The sequence below is a fragment of the Gracilinanus agilis genome, chromosome 3 (assembly GCF_016433145.1).
Source record: "Gracilinanus agilis isolate LMUSP501 chromosome 3, AgileGrace, whole genome shotgun sequence".
Lineage (NCBI taxonomy): Eukaryota > Metazoa > Chordata > Mammalia > Didelphimorphia > Didelphidae > Gracilinanus > Gracilinanus agilis.
Genome location: NC_058132.1, coordinates 622109592 through 622125133, shown reverse-complemented (window position 1 = coordinate 622125133; position 15542 = coordinate 622109592). Strand labels below are relative to the sequence as shown.

The window sequence follows — 15542 nt, the reverse complement described above, 5'->3', positions numbered from 1 at the left end:
AGTAAATGTTCATAACATTCCACTGTCCTTCCTCTGTGGGATTATTCATTTGAAATTATATTCTAAACCTGAGATCAATAAACTACTGGTCTAGGGCCAAAAGGGACCCTCCTGACCAAGTTCTAAAGCAAGAAAAACATTAATGACCGTATATTTTGATTTGGGAAGTAGGTAATATTATGCCTATTTAAGGCAGTTTCTGTACTCACTTGGTCTCCTCCTTATAGTTATTGCTTCACATTAATTAAACATCTGCGGAAATGATGATATTTGGTATCAATGTTTTTATTGTTCCACGTCCCATTTTTAAGCATCAATAAATGCTTAACTGATTTAGATTGGAACTATTATAATTTTGTACCATATCTCCATCTCATCTCAAGCCTTCTAATTTAATATTGATTTGATTTGGACTCTTTACAAGAATCATCTGTGCCCACAGAGGTGATTATGAAATGACTCCTATTCTGATAACCGTTCATTTTCTGTAAAGACGTACCTTAAGTTTTGTTCTATCGTTTAGTGCTTTCAATGTCTTAGTGCCTTGCAGATTTCTTCTTGGAAAAAAAGACAGTGGAGTTAGTAGTTTCTTTCAAACCTCCTCCATCCCAAAATTTCAGAAAAAGAAGTTTTGTACCAGATACAGAATCATGAAAGACATGAAAGAAAGAAAAATAAGGAACACAGAATTTGATTTTAAAACAATTCATGAAATATCAGAGAACTTAAATCATTCAATATTCTCACCATACCTCCCTCATCCAGGTACTAGACACTATAATAAATCCATTTCATTCCTCCTATCTCCTCTATGTGCTAGACCTTATGAACATGAGCTATCTATTTGGTTTGTGGCTTATTAATTAGTTCTCCTTTGGCAGTGACTTAACCTAAGCTCTACCTCTGTCCTCCACAAAATGTGAGATACTGATTTTTGTCTAGCCATGAATACCCCATACTATAGCAAAGTAATTCAAGAAGACTGCAAAGAATCTTTGGAGAGAGACAATAAAGGACTAATAGTTTGAATCCACCCAGTATCACTAGATAAATGCTATACACTTGAGTTTACAATTTCAGTAACAAATAATAGATTTTGCAAAAAGTCAAGAGAAAACCATGCATAAAAACAGAGAGTATACTTAACCAGTGCATGTTGACTGAACTGAAACACATTCTACTGTAATAAGAAGTCACTGAGAATGGAAAACATATTTCTGAAAAGTCAAGGAGCTCAAACTGCAACCCCAAAGCATATCTCCTTCACTGCCTTCTCTAATCATCACTGAAGAAAAATCTGCAAAAGAGAAGTTGAAGCATTTCTACAAAAAAAAAAAAAAAATGTACACAGGTGAGCCACCTTAAACAATAGAAACATATTATTGGTAAGTAAGCATAATTATCAACATAAGACAAACACAATTCTTTTTTTATGGACTTTAAAAAAAACTAGATTGAGAGATTTTAAAAAATGAAAGTTCAAGAACTTAAAAGGGCTTAAGAACAAGGGCAAATTGAGGAATTAAAAGGAAGAACGAATGGAATTAAACTCTTAGAATTAAATTCTTTGATGACCTGTAAGTAAATCTATATCTTCTGCAGGAAGGAAAACAGAAGATATGTGAATGGCTGAGAGAAGAGACGTAAAGAAGTTGGAGTTGGGATGTTGCCCCTTAGTGGGGCAGCAGGATTCTTGCGGAAATATATTAGCTTAGAAGTATATTATAAGCAAAACTAATTGAAAAGATTAAAGTACTGATTTTAAAAGGAAAGGGATAAAATCAATATAAATGGAGAAAAATAAACCAAAGAATTATATTTAAATTTTATCTAGTAAAATAAAAGGGACAAAATGGGTGAGAAAACAAAACCCTACAGTTAGATACAAACAAGAAATTTATTTTAAAAAGACTGGAATAAAATTTATAATGTACTAAGTGGTTCAAAAATCAGGAGTTTTCAAACATGTTATTGGACAAAGCAGAAGTAATTCATCATCTAGTTCTAATCAGAAATCATACTTAAAGTTACAATAGACTCTTCTGCCTTAGAACTAATACATAGTATTGATTCTAAGATGGAAGGTAAGGGCTTAAAATTTTTTTTTTAAGTAAACATTATAGAATAAAAATACTAAGAACATCTTTTATACACTATAGCATAGTAAAATAATAAACAAAGGGAACATAAGCAAAAGGTAGAAACTTAAAATGAGGTATTAATAGCATCTCAAATAATAAATGAGTCATAGAAAAAATCATATTAGTAATAGTAAGAGAGTGTTGATGATTCAACATTTTCAAATTTTTAGCATGGAGCCAACCAACACAGTTTTCAGAGGAAAAATTATATTGTTGAAAATATGTATTAACAACATAGAAAATGAAAGTATTGGGAATTTTAAAAACTAGAAAATATGCAAGTAAATACTAAATGAGCACAAGATTTACTTTACAAGATATAAGTAAAAAGTCTGAAGAAATTATCAACAAAAGCTAAAAGCAAATCCTTGAAGACATTAACAAAATTGATAAAATACTTATCAGTTAAAAGAAAGAAGGAAAATCAAGTACCAAAAGGGTCAGAATCTATTACATACAAATTCAAAGTTAAAGCAAAGCAAAGAATTTAAAAGAAATGAATAAATACTTATTAAAATACAAAATGCCCAGATTATTATAAAATGAAATCGAAATCTTATCTTGATCACAGAAAATGAAATTTACAGGCCATAAAAACTACTCCATCTAGATAGATTTATAGATTAAATATTTAAACATTTAAAATGCACATAATTAGGGATCCAACATGGATTAGTAGATAGTGATATAGTTGGAAGATTGATCTGGGTTTGAATCTGCTTTCAGACACTTAAAAACTGTGTACCTGGGAAATAGACTTAGCCTTTCTGTGCCTCAGTTTCTTCAACTATGAAGTGAAGGGATTAGATACAGGGTCCTCTAACACCATGCACTCTGATCCTGTGATAATATAAACAGTGTAAAAATTCTCGACAATTAAAAGGAAACCCCTACCAAACTCTTTGCAAGAAAAAAAATATTGATCCTAAAACCACAAACCAAGAAGGAGTAAAGCAAACAAAACTATTGGTAATTGATATTAAACTTTTAAATAAAATTCTTACATCTGGCTTAACATGGCCAATAAAATATTCACGATGACTAAAATATTTTTAGACATTGTCTTTGTGGTTGGATTGTATCAATGTAAGAAAATTATATGCCTGAATTATACATTTGATACTCTTCTGATCAACTAATGTGTGCTTTTATACTTTCCAACGCCTCTACTTGCTCCTTCAAGAGAAGTTGGGCGTTATCTTTTGATTTAACTGCGACTTCTTTTTCTATGACTGTTTATAATAAAAATGTCTATTGATCTGGTTCATCTTTAGTAGTTTGATTTGTTGGTTGCTGGATTATAGGCTCACATTTAAAGTACTGACCGTTAAATGAATGTTAATAGACATTGTAAAATCTGTGATTCTTAACATTCTTTGTCTTCTTTCCACTTCTCTAACTTGATCACAGTGGAAGTAAGCCACATGGATCTTAAGATCTTAAGAATATTTTATTTTTCTTTGTTTCTTGGATTACTGGAATCAAAACTTCAGTGCTTAGGTAAGCTCACTCAGACTTTGTAGGATTCTGTGTCTTTAAATTCTAGAGAGAATATTAACCCAGGAGGAATGAATAACTCGAGGATGAAATTCTAAAGACACAAAGAGAAGCAATTCTGACAGAGAAGAAAAACTGAGTTGTCTGAAGGTACTGATATTGACGCACAGTGGACTCAGCTACAAAACTTGATTTTTTTAAAAGATTTATGCAGAAGATGGAAGTAAAAGACAGGTAGTAGAAGATGAATACAAAAGAATGACATGGTCCTTAAAGAAGAAACTGGAGTTTTCAGAACAAGTTGAAACAGAGGAAAAGAAAGGACAAGAAAAAACTGGAAGTCTCGTGATTTAATCTATTCTCCCTTCCTCCCTCCCCTCCACCCACCCCACCCCCCTTTTTTAAAGAGAATTGAGTCTGCAGATTATAGGTCAGTGAGTTTGACTTCTTGTCCTGGCAAAATTCTAGAGTACATTTTTAAAGGAATGGCTTAGTGAAATTTAGAAAATAAAACCATGATTAGAGAATGAAAATAAATTCACCAGAACAGATAATGCCTGTCTAATTCCATTTACTTAATAACAGAGTTCTTATACTCAATTCAGGAAAATGTAAACTTTTATTTATTTAGATTTTATTTTTAAAATGTTTGACATGTTTTTTCGATAACACAAATTTATCTCAACAAACTAAACAACCACAAAAAAATTTCCCCACAGGCTAAGCAAAGCCTCCTTTTAATGATTTTAATGGATAGTACATGCCACTTTGCACTATCATAGTTTTACCATTTTTTAACAAAAGGGAAGGACTGTGCTTTAACTTGAACAATTTAGTATTAAATATCCATTGTATGTTACCTGAATTCTGTTTTCTCTTAGTAATGTCTTCATTTAAATTGTTACAGTCATTGTTGGGGTCAACTTTCTTTACTATCACTTTGAACACAATTATACATCTCAAAATTTTCATTTAATGTTTCTTCTGGGTATGAGATTATTTCATTGTGTGTATATGTAAATGTATATGTATGTGTGTGTACACATATATGTATATACATTATTAATCCATTCCCCAGTTTGGGGACACAGTTTGTTTCCAGTTTTCTATTAAGAATAATGGTGCTATTAATCTTTCTTAATATGTGGGTTGTTTCAATGATTAACTTCCTTTGGATGTTAAACCAGTAGTGATATTTACTGGTTACAAAGAACTCAAGTATTGGAACTGTTTGACTGGTTGGACCCAAAGTCAATAAAGTTTTGAAGTCAGCTTGGAAGGAGTTGGTGTGCTTCACAGGTTTATGCCAAAATTTTTATCAGTGAGTTGGATAAAGAAGTTGCTGACTAGTTAAATTTGTAGAAAATACAAAACTAAAAGGGACGTACGTATAGAATGAGAGAAACAGAACCTGACAAGGTCTTGAAAGGCAGTCTAATGAAAAAAGCTTAATAGTAATCATAAGGTCCAAAGACCACCTTCACAAGTATGTGATATGAGAAGCGCTCATCTGAGCTTTGTTCACAGTGAAAAATTGCTAAGGGTTTAGTAGAATGTAAGCTTATGTGACAACTGCATGTTATAGTAGTCCCATAAGAAAGGAAATTTTCCACTTCAAACTTAGATTTTTTTTTAGTAGGACTAGGGAAGGGATAATGATAACCCTGCCACCCTGGTTGGTATGACTGTGTTCAGTACTATGTGTCATGTTTTAAGAAGTTTGATTAGAGAATGTCCAGAAGACAACTAAAGTGGCAAAAGGTTTTGATGTCATTAATCTGTGAGCATTAAATGACTACTGAGGGTCAACACTGGACTAAACTGATGAATATAGCTTATAACCTAGTGGAGAAAATGTTTACACAGTTTAGCATTTACAAAATACACATTTTATCTTATGAAAATTCTTTTAGAGATCATGCCATAAAAGGTTCAATTGAAGAATTTAGCTAGGACTGAGGAATCTGGGTATAATTGCTTTGAAGTATTTCAAAGAATATGATGTAGAAGAGGGATTAGACTTGTTTTCCTAGGATTCAGAGGGTAAAATTTAAGTTTATAAAACCATTAGAGATATTGAAAAGTAGAAAGGGTTATCACAGGGAGTAGTCTATTCCTCTTCATAAGAGGTCTTAAATAAAACAAAGGTTAGATGAGTTGGATCAGATAGCTTCTGAAGCTCCTTCCAACTCTCAGATTCTCTGATTTTTAAGAACAAAACTTTCCCCACCTGTTAGAATTGACCATGTTTCCTTTTATGGCCAATAACTTTTGTGGGTGACTCAGATAATTTTAGCAAAATTTTTACTTGGAAATAATACACTGAAAGGAATTTACTTTTACTGATTTGGAGTAAACACTTTTGCATTAATGTTTGTTTGGGTTTTAAATTGCAGGACCGTGTCTATGTACAGCAAAATAATGTGGAGAATGTCTACAATTTGGGATTAATTATTTTTCGAGATCAAGTTGTACGATATGGGTGTATTAGAGATCACCTGAGGCAAACTCTGTTGGACATGATTGCAAGAGAGAGAAAAGGAGAAGTTGTAGACAGGTATGCTGATCTCTGTTTACTGCTGCAATTTTTAAAACTGATAAAGTACAGAACTTAAACTAACCCTAAGTAGTGGAATAATAAATAATCTTACAGTTTGTACTCTGGATGATCAACTAACAATTGAAGCTATAATTTTAATAAATAAGATATTTAATTTCTTATCTATTATATCTTCTTAAAGAATCAAGAGTTACTTTCTTTTAACTTTAGACATTGTAAATGCTATTTTAGAAAATCTATTTTATTAGAAAACTCTTCCTATTGGCCTGTTTTGGCAAAGCTATGGCATGGGTGCTGGGGTGGCACAGAGAGGGCTGCTCCATTTCCCTCTCCCCAGCGCTTGAAGACATTTTTTTGTGCAACCCATCCCTCTGTCCAACCACCCATTACAAACATTTCTTCCCTCTAATGTCTAGAGTAATGCCTGGGGTAATGTGGGAGGCTCACAGGCAGCTAGAAGTTGTAGTTTGGGCATGCAATCTCTAAAAGGTTCACCAATGCTACTATATATAGTTGTCCTTCATCCTGACTTTTCATACTGTTTTCATGCTCATACTCCTCTTAATGTGTTAGTAGATTTTGCTCTTGGCCTTTTTTATGAGAAATCTGTATTCTGTTTTTATTATTTCATCTTTTTTTTTCCCTATCCTTTTTCTAATTGAGCCCTAAAGTCATTATTTCAGCTTTTATATGTTTCAGTTGTTTATCAAGCTTTTCTTTTATTTTTTATAATAATAATAGCTAATGTGCTCATTAAGATTTACAAAGCACTTTATAAAGATTGTTTCATTTTTATATTCACAACAATCCTAGAGGTAAGTGCTATCATTATCCATATTTTACATTTGAGGAAACTAAAACAGGTGAAGCGACTTGCCCAAGATCACACAGCTAGTAAGTGTCGGAGGCCAGATTTCAATTCCAGTCTTCCTGACTCCAGGCCTGGTAGTCTACATACTGTGAAGTCACTAGCTGCCTCTGGATTATATTATTGTACTTGTACTACAGCTCAAGTGGTGTGAACCTTGCAAGATGATTTTCTCTGAATGCTGAGCAGCAGCTTTTGGGTACAGTAAAGTGCATGACCCTTAAACTTTATTGCTATGGTCAAGACTGCCCTAAAGCCATTCGATGAGCAATAGAATTTTTTTTTTTGTATCTGGTAAGTAGTTCCCCTTTTTGTAGCTCTAGTTGTTTTATTTTTAAACCATAGGTATATTCAGATATCTTAGATTCTCTAAAATATGTACAGTATCTTAACAATGACTAGGATTAGCTGCAGAACATTTAGAACTGCTATATAGTTATATGTACATGGGCTGCCCTTTCATAGAGGCATTTTAAGTACCAAAACTATTTTCTTCTTTTCTCTTTGTATCACCACCACCAAGCACACTGCCTAGCTCATGCTAGGTATTAAATATTTGGTGATTGATTAAGAATTTTATAACAAAGCTGATTCTCCATCCTTTTTCCAGTAAAAATAAATTAATTTTGGAAGATTAATAGATTGAGTTCTATGGATATAACATTTAAAATAATTTTTCATTCGTTTTAATCCTTTTTAAATGTCTATTGCCATCTGTTGCCTAAGTTGTTGAACATCTTTTCACAGAGGTGCAATAAGAAATGCTTGCCAGATGTTAATGATTCTAGGTCTTGAAGGAAGATCAGTTTATGAAGAAGATTTTGAAGCTCCATTTTTGGAGATGTCTGCAGAATTCTTCCAGGTAAATTGATATTTGTGTAAATAAATGCACTTAGAATGTATCCATATGTAAATAGTGTAATAAAGTTATGAATAAAGTTTTCAATGTAAATAAAATATATCAGAACCAATATTCCTTTGTCTGGGAATAAGCAGATCACATAAAACATTTTATTGATCATTTAGTTGGAACGTTCATTTGTAAAACAATATTACAGAATATGCTGGGTAGCCATGATTACACTTGTTGGATAATGAAAGTTGCTTTCCTGGGCAGTGATGCAAGTTTTGTTGGAGGTGCTAAATAGCGAGTTAGGAATTTAGTTCTTTAAAAAATGTAGTAAGTCCATAGACTTTTAATAAGGTATATTGAGTATATATTTTTATGTAGATTTATATAAAGATACCTTCTTAATTTTCATGTAGTTTTCATACACTCATTAATGTTTATCAAATTAAAATTAAGAGTTAATAAGCCATGAACAGAACTCTATACAGCAGTGCTGGGCAAACTTTTTAAAGAGGGGGAAAGGAAATGCTCATCTGTCAGTCTGTTTCTAAGGCAACTCTTTCGAAGTTTCATTGTACTGTGTCCTACTCATTGTATTCGTCAGATTAGGAATAATGTCAGACAGCTGGATAGAATGTTTCAGGGGGCCACATCTGGCCCGCGGGCTGTAGTTTGCCCATCACTGCTATACAGGATTGGTTTTCAGCTGCTAGACTAAAGCTTCAAAAGTATGCTCTTTCTGACTTTATGTATTATGGTTAAAGAGCATCATTTGACCTACAGACTGGATTTGTTTTTTAAGGAACTATTTATTGTAATTAGAGTCCTTTTAACAACTACATAAAAGTTTTATAACCGATTCTTAAGATATTGGCTTGTGATCAATAGTGTAGAAGCCAAAATTAATTTTTAAAGTGTGAAATCACTTCCAAAACTCCTTCCACTGTACCCATATACCATTTTTTATCTTTATTCTACATTTTAGAAGGTCTTCTACATGTAAAAGTATTTACTATGTTTTCAAACTTATAGATGGAAAGTCAGAAGTTTTTAGCTGAAAACAGTGCTTCGGTCTATATAAAGAAAGTAGAAGCAAGAATTAATGAAGAAATAGAACGAGTGATGCACTGCCTGGACAAATCAACCGAGGAACCAATTGTAAAGGTGGTTGAGAGAGAACTAATTTCCAAACATATGAAGACCATAGTAGAAATGGAAAATTCCGGGCTTGTGCATATGTTGAAAAATGGAAAGACAGAAGGTATGTTTAAAAAATATTACCAGATTTTTCCATTTTTATGAGTCTTTGAACTTTAGGGTTTTTCAACTATGTAGATCCTTCAGAGATAATGATAGGTCATCATTCTGTTATCACTCTCTTATTGATCTTAAGTACACGAGCTGCTGAGCTTCTGACTTCTGCCTGTGAAGAATCTAAGATTTATCTGAGAAGAGTGTTATAATCCCTCTTCATTTTCCCTTCAGTTGAGTTTTCCCCTCGACATATAATTGTAGACATTGATCTTTTTCCAAGTTCTTGACCTGTTTTTGTTACTGTTTAGAAATTAAACCCTTGATTTTTGTGTGTATGTGAACAGATTTTTCTTGATGGAAGTTTAATGTGGCTTCAGTAAGAATGTAGTCGAATACACTTTTAGTTTTTGTATTAACAAGTAGGAAAATTCTTAGAATTATAAGTATATATTGAAGACCACTAAAAGGTAAGAAAGAACAATCTGAAACTTTCTAAGATTTAAGGGGAAAGTTAAATGCTCCCTTTTTTTAGGTTAACTTGTATTTAAATTACAAGATTTTAAAAGTGTTAAGACACTTCTGAGGCTCCTTACCACTATACCCATACTTCCTCTTTTTCCCTTATTTTCCTAGAAGAATGAATTTACAAAAGACAGACCAAAAAGAAACTATAGGCAGAAAATGCTTTTATATTTGCTTTTGCATTAAATTTGTTTTTAAATTAATAATGTAACAATAAAAATAGATAAGACACAAACTCAACTACCTTCCAGTTTGTGCTTCCTGTCAAAACTGTTAGTAACCATTTTCTATACACCCTATTTTAAAAAAGGAGTTAAGGAATGTTTCTAGATATATCTGAAATACCTATGGTGCAAACAAATGAAAAAGAAGGTAAAGGATCCATAAAAAAAGATTTCTCTTAGAGCAACTAAATGACTCACTAGATTGAGAGCCAGGCCTAGAGCCTCAGGCTTGTCCTAGACAAGTTACTTAACCCCCATTGCCTATCCCTTACTACTCTTTTGCCCTAGAACCAATACACAGTATTGATTCTAAGACAGAAAGATAAGGGTTTTTAAAAAAAAAAAAAAAAACCAATGTATCTGATTCATAGTAGTAATTGCCTGAGGGACCAGTGCTGTTGTAGCTGTTCAGGTGAAAGGTGATGAAGACTTGCACTAGGATGGTAACTGTGAGTAGAGTGAAGGAGAATGTATCTTAAGACATTTTGGAATAATAGAAAAAACAAGATTTGGTAACTGATAGCAAATCAAGTGCAAACTATTGCAATGGAAAGACAATCTTGCATAGTTGATAGAGGCCTGAACTTGGGAGTTTAGAAGAGTTGGGTTCAAATCCATATTATGCCACTTGTATGTTCCTAGGCATGTCATACATTTACCACCACTGAGCCTTAGTTTCCTTCCCTATGGTTTGAGGAGTTTGGACTTAATGACCTCAAAAATCCTTTTCAGCACTCCATCTGTGATCTTTCTCTGTGACTTTATGTTTGCTGACTCATGCCTAGAATGCTCTCCTTCCTCACTCCTGCCTCTTCAAATCTTTGCTTTCCTTCAAGAGTCAGATCTAGTTTTACTTTCTGCCAGAGAAGTGAACAGAATGAGGAAACCTGAACTCAAGAAGGCCATAATTCAAATCCATTCCCAAACAATTAGATATGTGACCCAGGCAAGTCACTTCACCTTTTTTTACCTACCTCAGCTTCCTCAACTCTAAAATGAGGATGATAATAGCATCTGCCTTCCAGGATTATTGTGAGGATCAAATGAGATAATATTTGTGAAATGTTTAGTACCATTAATAGCTCCTAATAAGTGCTTTACAAATGCTAACATTATTGTTAATGTTTTTATAGTTATTATTCAGTATAAAGCCAAAAATGTTGTTCTTATAATTGGTCTAACTTTGTGTCATGTTAAGAAAATAGCCAGGAGATGAATTTATCTGTTCAATACATATTACAAGTATGCTTTTTTATTGCTAGTCTAAAAAAATTGGATTTCCTTTTCTTACGTCGTTTCTGACCAGTCTTTTCCTTTTACACATTAAAACAATATATGTAAAATATGTAAGATAAGGAAAGCTTTTTATTTACTAATTACATAAGTACAAATTAATAATGGGTTAATTGGGTACCAGTTTGCCCAAAGTGCTTTTGGAATGAATATCTTCCATGACCTTTTGATCCTCCTTTTCCATTTGGTCCATTCTGCTTTTTCATGTAACTCTTTTTTCATTGGATTTTCTGGCCTCTTTTTCCAGTTGACCAATTTTGCTTTCTAAACTGTTATTTCCGTGCTTGAAACCAAATTCCATTTTTCTTTGAAGTTTTGCATGTGGTTGCTCAGATCTCACAGTCCCCTTTTGACTCTGAATTTAGCTCTTTGTCTCCATAGAATTTTTCCAGGGTTTAGATATTTTTTCTATTTGCTCATTTTACCAGCTTTTTTTTTTTAACTGTGAACTGGGAATTCTGAAAGCTGTTGTTCTGACTTCTCTACTGCTTGCTTGCTGGACTCTGCACTATGAGCTGTTTTGCCCTGGGACTAGGTTTTCACCCCAGCAGTGCAGGATTGAAAGGGCCGAGCATTACAGACTTCTGGGCCTCACTGCAAGCTGGTGCCAGGGCCTAGAACTTCAACGGGTGGGTGTGGGATGTAGAGCCAGGGTCCTGGAATCCCAAAGTTGGCCTGTGCCCAGGTTCAGAACCTGTCATGGGGGTGGGGGGATAGGGTGAATTTGGCCAGCACTCCTGTGTGCAGTATTGTTTCCGGTTCCCCCTTATCCCATGAAAATCAATTCTCTGCCTACCTTTCAAGTTGTATTCAGCCCTCTTATGCCTTCTTGCTGTTCATTTTTGATTCCTGTTTTGAGGTGCCTTTTAAAGATTAGTTTGGAAAGATGGTCAGAGTGGTTTCAGCTTTCACTGCTACTGAGTCACCATCTTGCCAGAGTGCTTTTGGCTTAACAAATTTAGTTTAGTAAGGATATACTCGCTAGACTCAATACCTGTTTTTTCAACTTAAGAAATTTAGTTGCAATTGTTGCCAGCTTTCTGATTAGGAGATTCTGGTTAATCATTTACTACTTTTAAGGAAATATTTGAGAAATTTGATGGAAATTAGTATTCTATTAAAACATTTTTATGTTAAAAGGTAAAAAATGTTAAACCATATGCAGAGATAAAAATATCTCTTGAAATATTTTGAAAAAATATCTATTGAAGGAGATTCCCATTTTTTTATAATTGCATTTAAAATTCCTTACTAAGTAATTTCTCTTTCTGAATTAACCAAATTAATAAATATTCTCATAGTATACATTTAAAAATTTTTCCTTTTGTTAACAATACTTAAATATATTTCAAATAAAAAGCTATTCTTAAACTATTTCATTTTAGAAAAGAAAGAAATACTTCAATTTAAGAATCTGAAGATTTTGATGGAGGTTCCTTCACAACTTCTTAGTAGTCAAATTTTATTGAAATTCTTAGCCAACTAAGGAAAGAATCTCTAAATTTAAGTAGATTTGTCCTTGGTTGACAGATACAATACCTGTCATTGGCCTCGTACTGTCAATGTCATAGTGTTCTTGAACATAATAGATAATAGAGTAGTAGAATTTTTTTTTTAATCTTTAAAAAAATTTTTTTTCAGGTCTCTTAATCTCATCTAGCCATAAATGGGAGAGGGGAGATGTTTATATCCTAATTAAAGATTATGAATTTAATCTTATTTCAACATAAATTTAAATTTTATTTTAAAACGGGCATTATAGAATATTAATAGAATATTGACTAGTTCCCAGTAGAGGAGACTGTAGAGTTACTCCAAGAAGTTATATTCAAAAGCATTTTTTTCCCCCTACAAGTTTCAAACAAATTTGCAAGGATAAGGAGGAGACATTTTCAAATGATGTTTATTTTAAGCACATTTTCACTATCTTTTTCTATAATATTCCTTCATTCTTTGGCTCAAGTAATTAGTCATAGTTATCACTTGACTTTCAGAAGAGGAACAGGAGCAAACTATAGTTTGAGGCCATTTTTATTTTTTTCTAATTATTTTATATGTGCTGCCATCATCAAGTTTTTTATTAGACATTTATAGCAACCATATGTCCAATACTAGAATTATAGTAAATAATCAAAGATTCTCCTCTAAAATATTGAAGTCATTTTGAAAAATTGTTTTGCTGAAACCACTATGTTCATTTTGAGATCTCATAATTTCATATTTTAATACATTATACAATTTCCTAGTGACTAATTCTAATTTTTTTAAATTGCATAATTACACATCATAATGAAGACCATTAATTGCAGCATAAATCATACATAGTTTTTGTAGAGCAGAGTACTTTATGTTTATATTTGTTATTTTTTGAGATTTGCTGTAATCAGTTTTTTCTTTCTAATTCTAGACCTTGCCTGCATGTACAAGTTATTTAGCCGTGTGCCAAACGGTTTGAAAACAATGTGTGAGTGTATGAGCTCATATTTAAGGGAGCAAGGTAAAGCCCTTGTTTCTGAGGAAGGAGAAGGAAAGAATCCAGTTGATTATATTCAGGTGAGTATTTGTACATCTGAGTATTTCAGTTTGCTCTTTTAGAAGTTCATGACAATAGGAATATTTAAGAGTTTTTTAAATGCCCTCATACCCTTAGAGCAGGGGTCGGCAACCGTTTTGGCCATGAGAGCCATAAACGACACATTTTTTAAAATGTAATTTCATGAGAGCTATACAATGCTCACAGTGCCACTCCTGTAACAGCGCCTGAAAAAAAAATTGACTTTATGGCTCATGCAGAAAGAGCCATATCTGGCCCTCAAAAGAGCCAGATATGGCTCGAGAGCCATATGTTGCCGACCCCTGCCTTAATGTAAGCAGCGTTGGACTTTACTGTACCGTAAATGAATGGAAGACTGCTGGAGTGTGAATGTCTTTAAGTATTTGGATAAAAGTACCAAATTTAGGGGTTGCATTTTCTGTCAGAGATCTAGATATAGCTGATCACTTTTGATTTGCTAATAACTCTTAACTGGACCTCCTTACTGAAATAAGTATCAATATGGATAGAAGTATATTATATAAATTATGAATGTGTTGATAGTTTGGGACATTAGTATTTTAAAGAATTACATGGGTATTTAGGTATCTAGCCTTGTAGCATCATAGTCACACGATTTGCAAACTGGCCAAGGGAGGACCTCAGCAGCCATCCAGTCCATCACATACATGAAAAGAATCCCTACTGCAACATCTTATAAATGGTAGAACTCTCTTGGGCCATCGCATTCCAGGTCTAGACTGCTTTAACTATTAGGAAATTTTTCCTAACAATATATTTACATTTATTTCTTTGCGATTTAAAATTTAGGTATGTAATAAAATTTACATGTTACTTTCAAAACATTTCTGATTGTGCTTCCTTCTAAACTTCCTTCTATTCTCTTTTATGCATTTTAAAATACATCTCACTAGCATTTTTTGGCAACAAAATTGCTAACCTTTACCCCTCACCACCTTCATATTCTTATTTGAATAAAACACTTCCCTCACCCCCGCCCCCAAATAAACTTAAAAAATAAGCATAGTCAAACAAAACGAATCCATATAGTAGGTATATCCAAAAATGCCTGTTTCTGCATATTGAGTCCACCACTCTGTCAGGAAGTGGGTGGGTAATACCTTCATTATAGTTCTGGAAACATGGTTTATTACTGCATACATCAGAGTTCTTGAGACTTTCAAAGTTGTTTTTCTTAACAGTACTATTTTCTTGGTTCTGCTCACTTTGCATGAATTTATACTGCCTAGGTTCACTGAAATTATCTCTCATAATTTATTTCTTTTAATTTATTGTTTATTTTTTCCATTACTTTATTTTTTTCATTCCAAATTCTCTCTCTCCCTTCTGGCCCTCCCCCACCCATTCATAAAGTAAGCAGTATACCAATTATACATGTGAAAGCAGGTGAAACATTTTTACATTAGCCATATTGTTTTGGGTCTCTTGAAATACAGTATCTCAACTTTTAAATATTTCTTAAAACTCTTTTTTTCTTATGTTCCAAGCTAGTCGTATTTGATATAATTTTCATCTTTTTTCCTGCTTCATTATTGGTTTTGTTTTAATATTCTGTCAGTCTGGTAGATTTATTGGTTTCTTTTTCATCTCTTCTGGTTTTTAAACAATCAGTTACTTAGGAAAAGCTTACCACTTCTTTTTAGAAGTTATTTATTCTTTCTCTTTCCCCGAGTCTTTATTTTATCTTTTATCTCTTCATTTCTTCTTCTATGTCTCTATGCATTCCTTGTAGAAAATCCATTTTTTCTTTGAGTCTCT

The 15542-nt window shown here is 32.9% G+C and overlaps 1 protein-coding gene across 2 annotated transcripts in view; it reads left to right on the top strand.

Moving 5' to 3' along the window:
* Positions 1–15542, top strand: part of CUL3 (cullin 3) — a 97605-nt gene that overhangs the window by 55215 nt on the left and 26848 nt on the right. For both annotated transcript variants that reach the window (XM_044670790.1, XM_044670789.1), the window contains 4 exons: positions 6035–6195; positions 7814–7928; positions 8949–9177; positions 13617–13762. In XM_044670790.1, coding sequence (XP_044526725.1) covers positions 6035–6195; positions 7814–7928; positions 8949–9177; positions 13617–13762 — 651 coding nt within the window. The remainder of the gene's footprint in view (positions 1–6034; positions 6196–7813; positions 7929–8948; positions 9178–13616; positions 13763–15542) is intronic.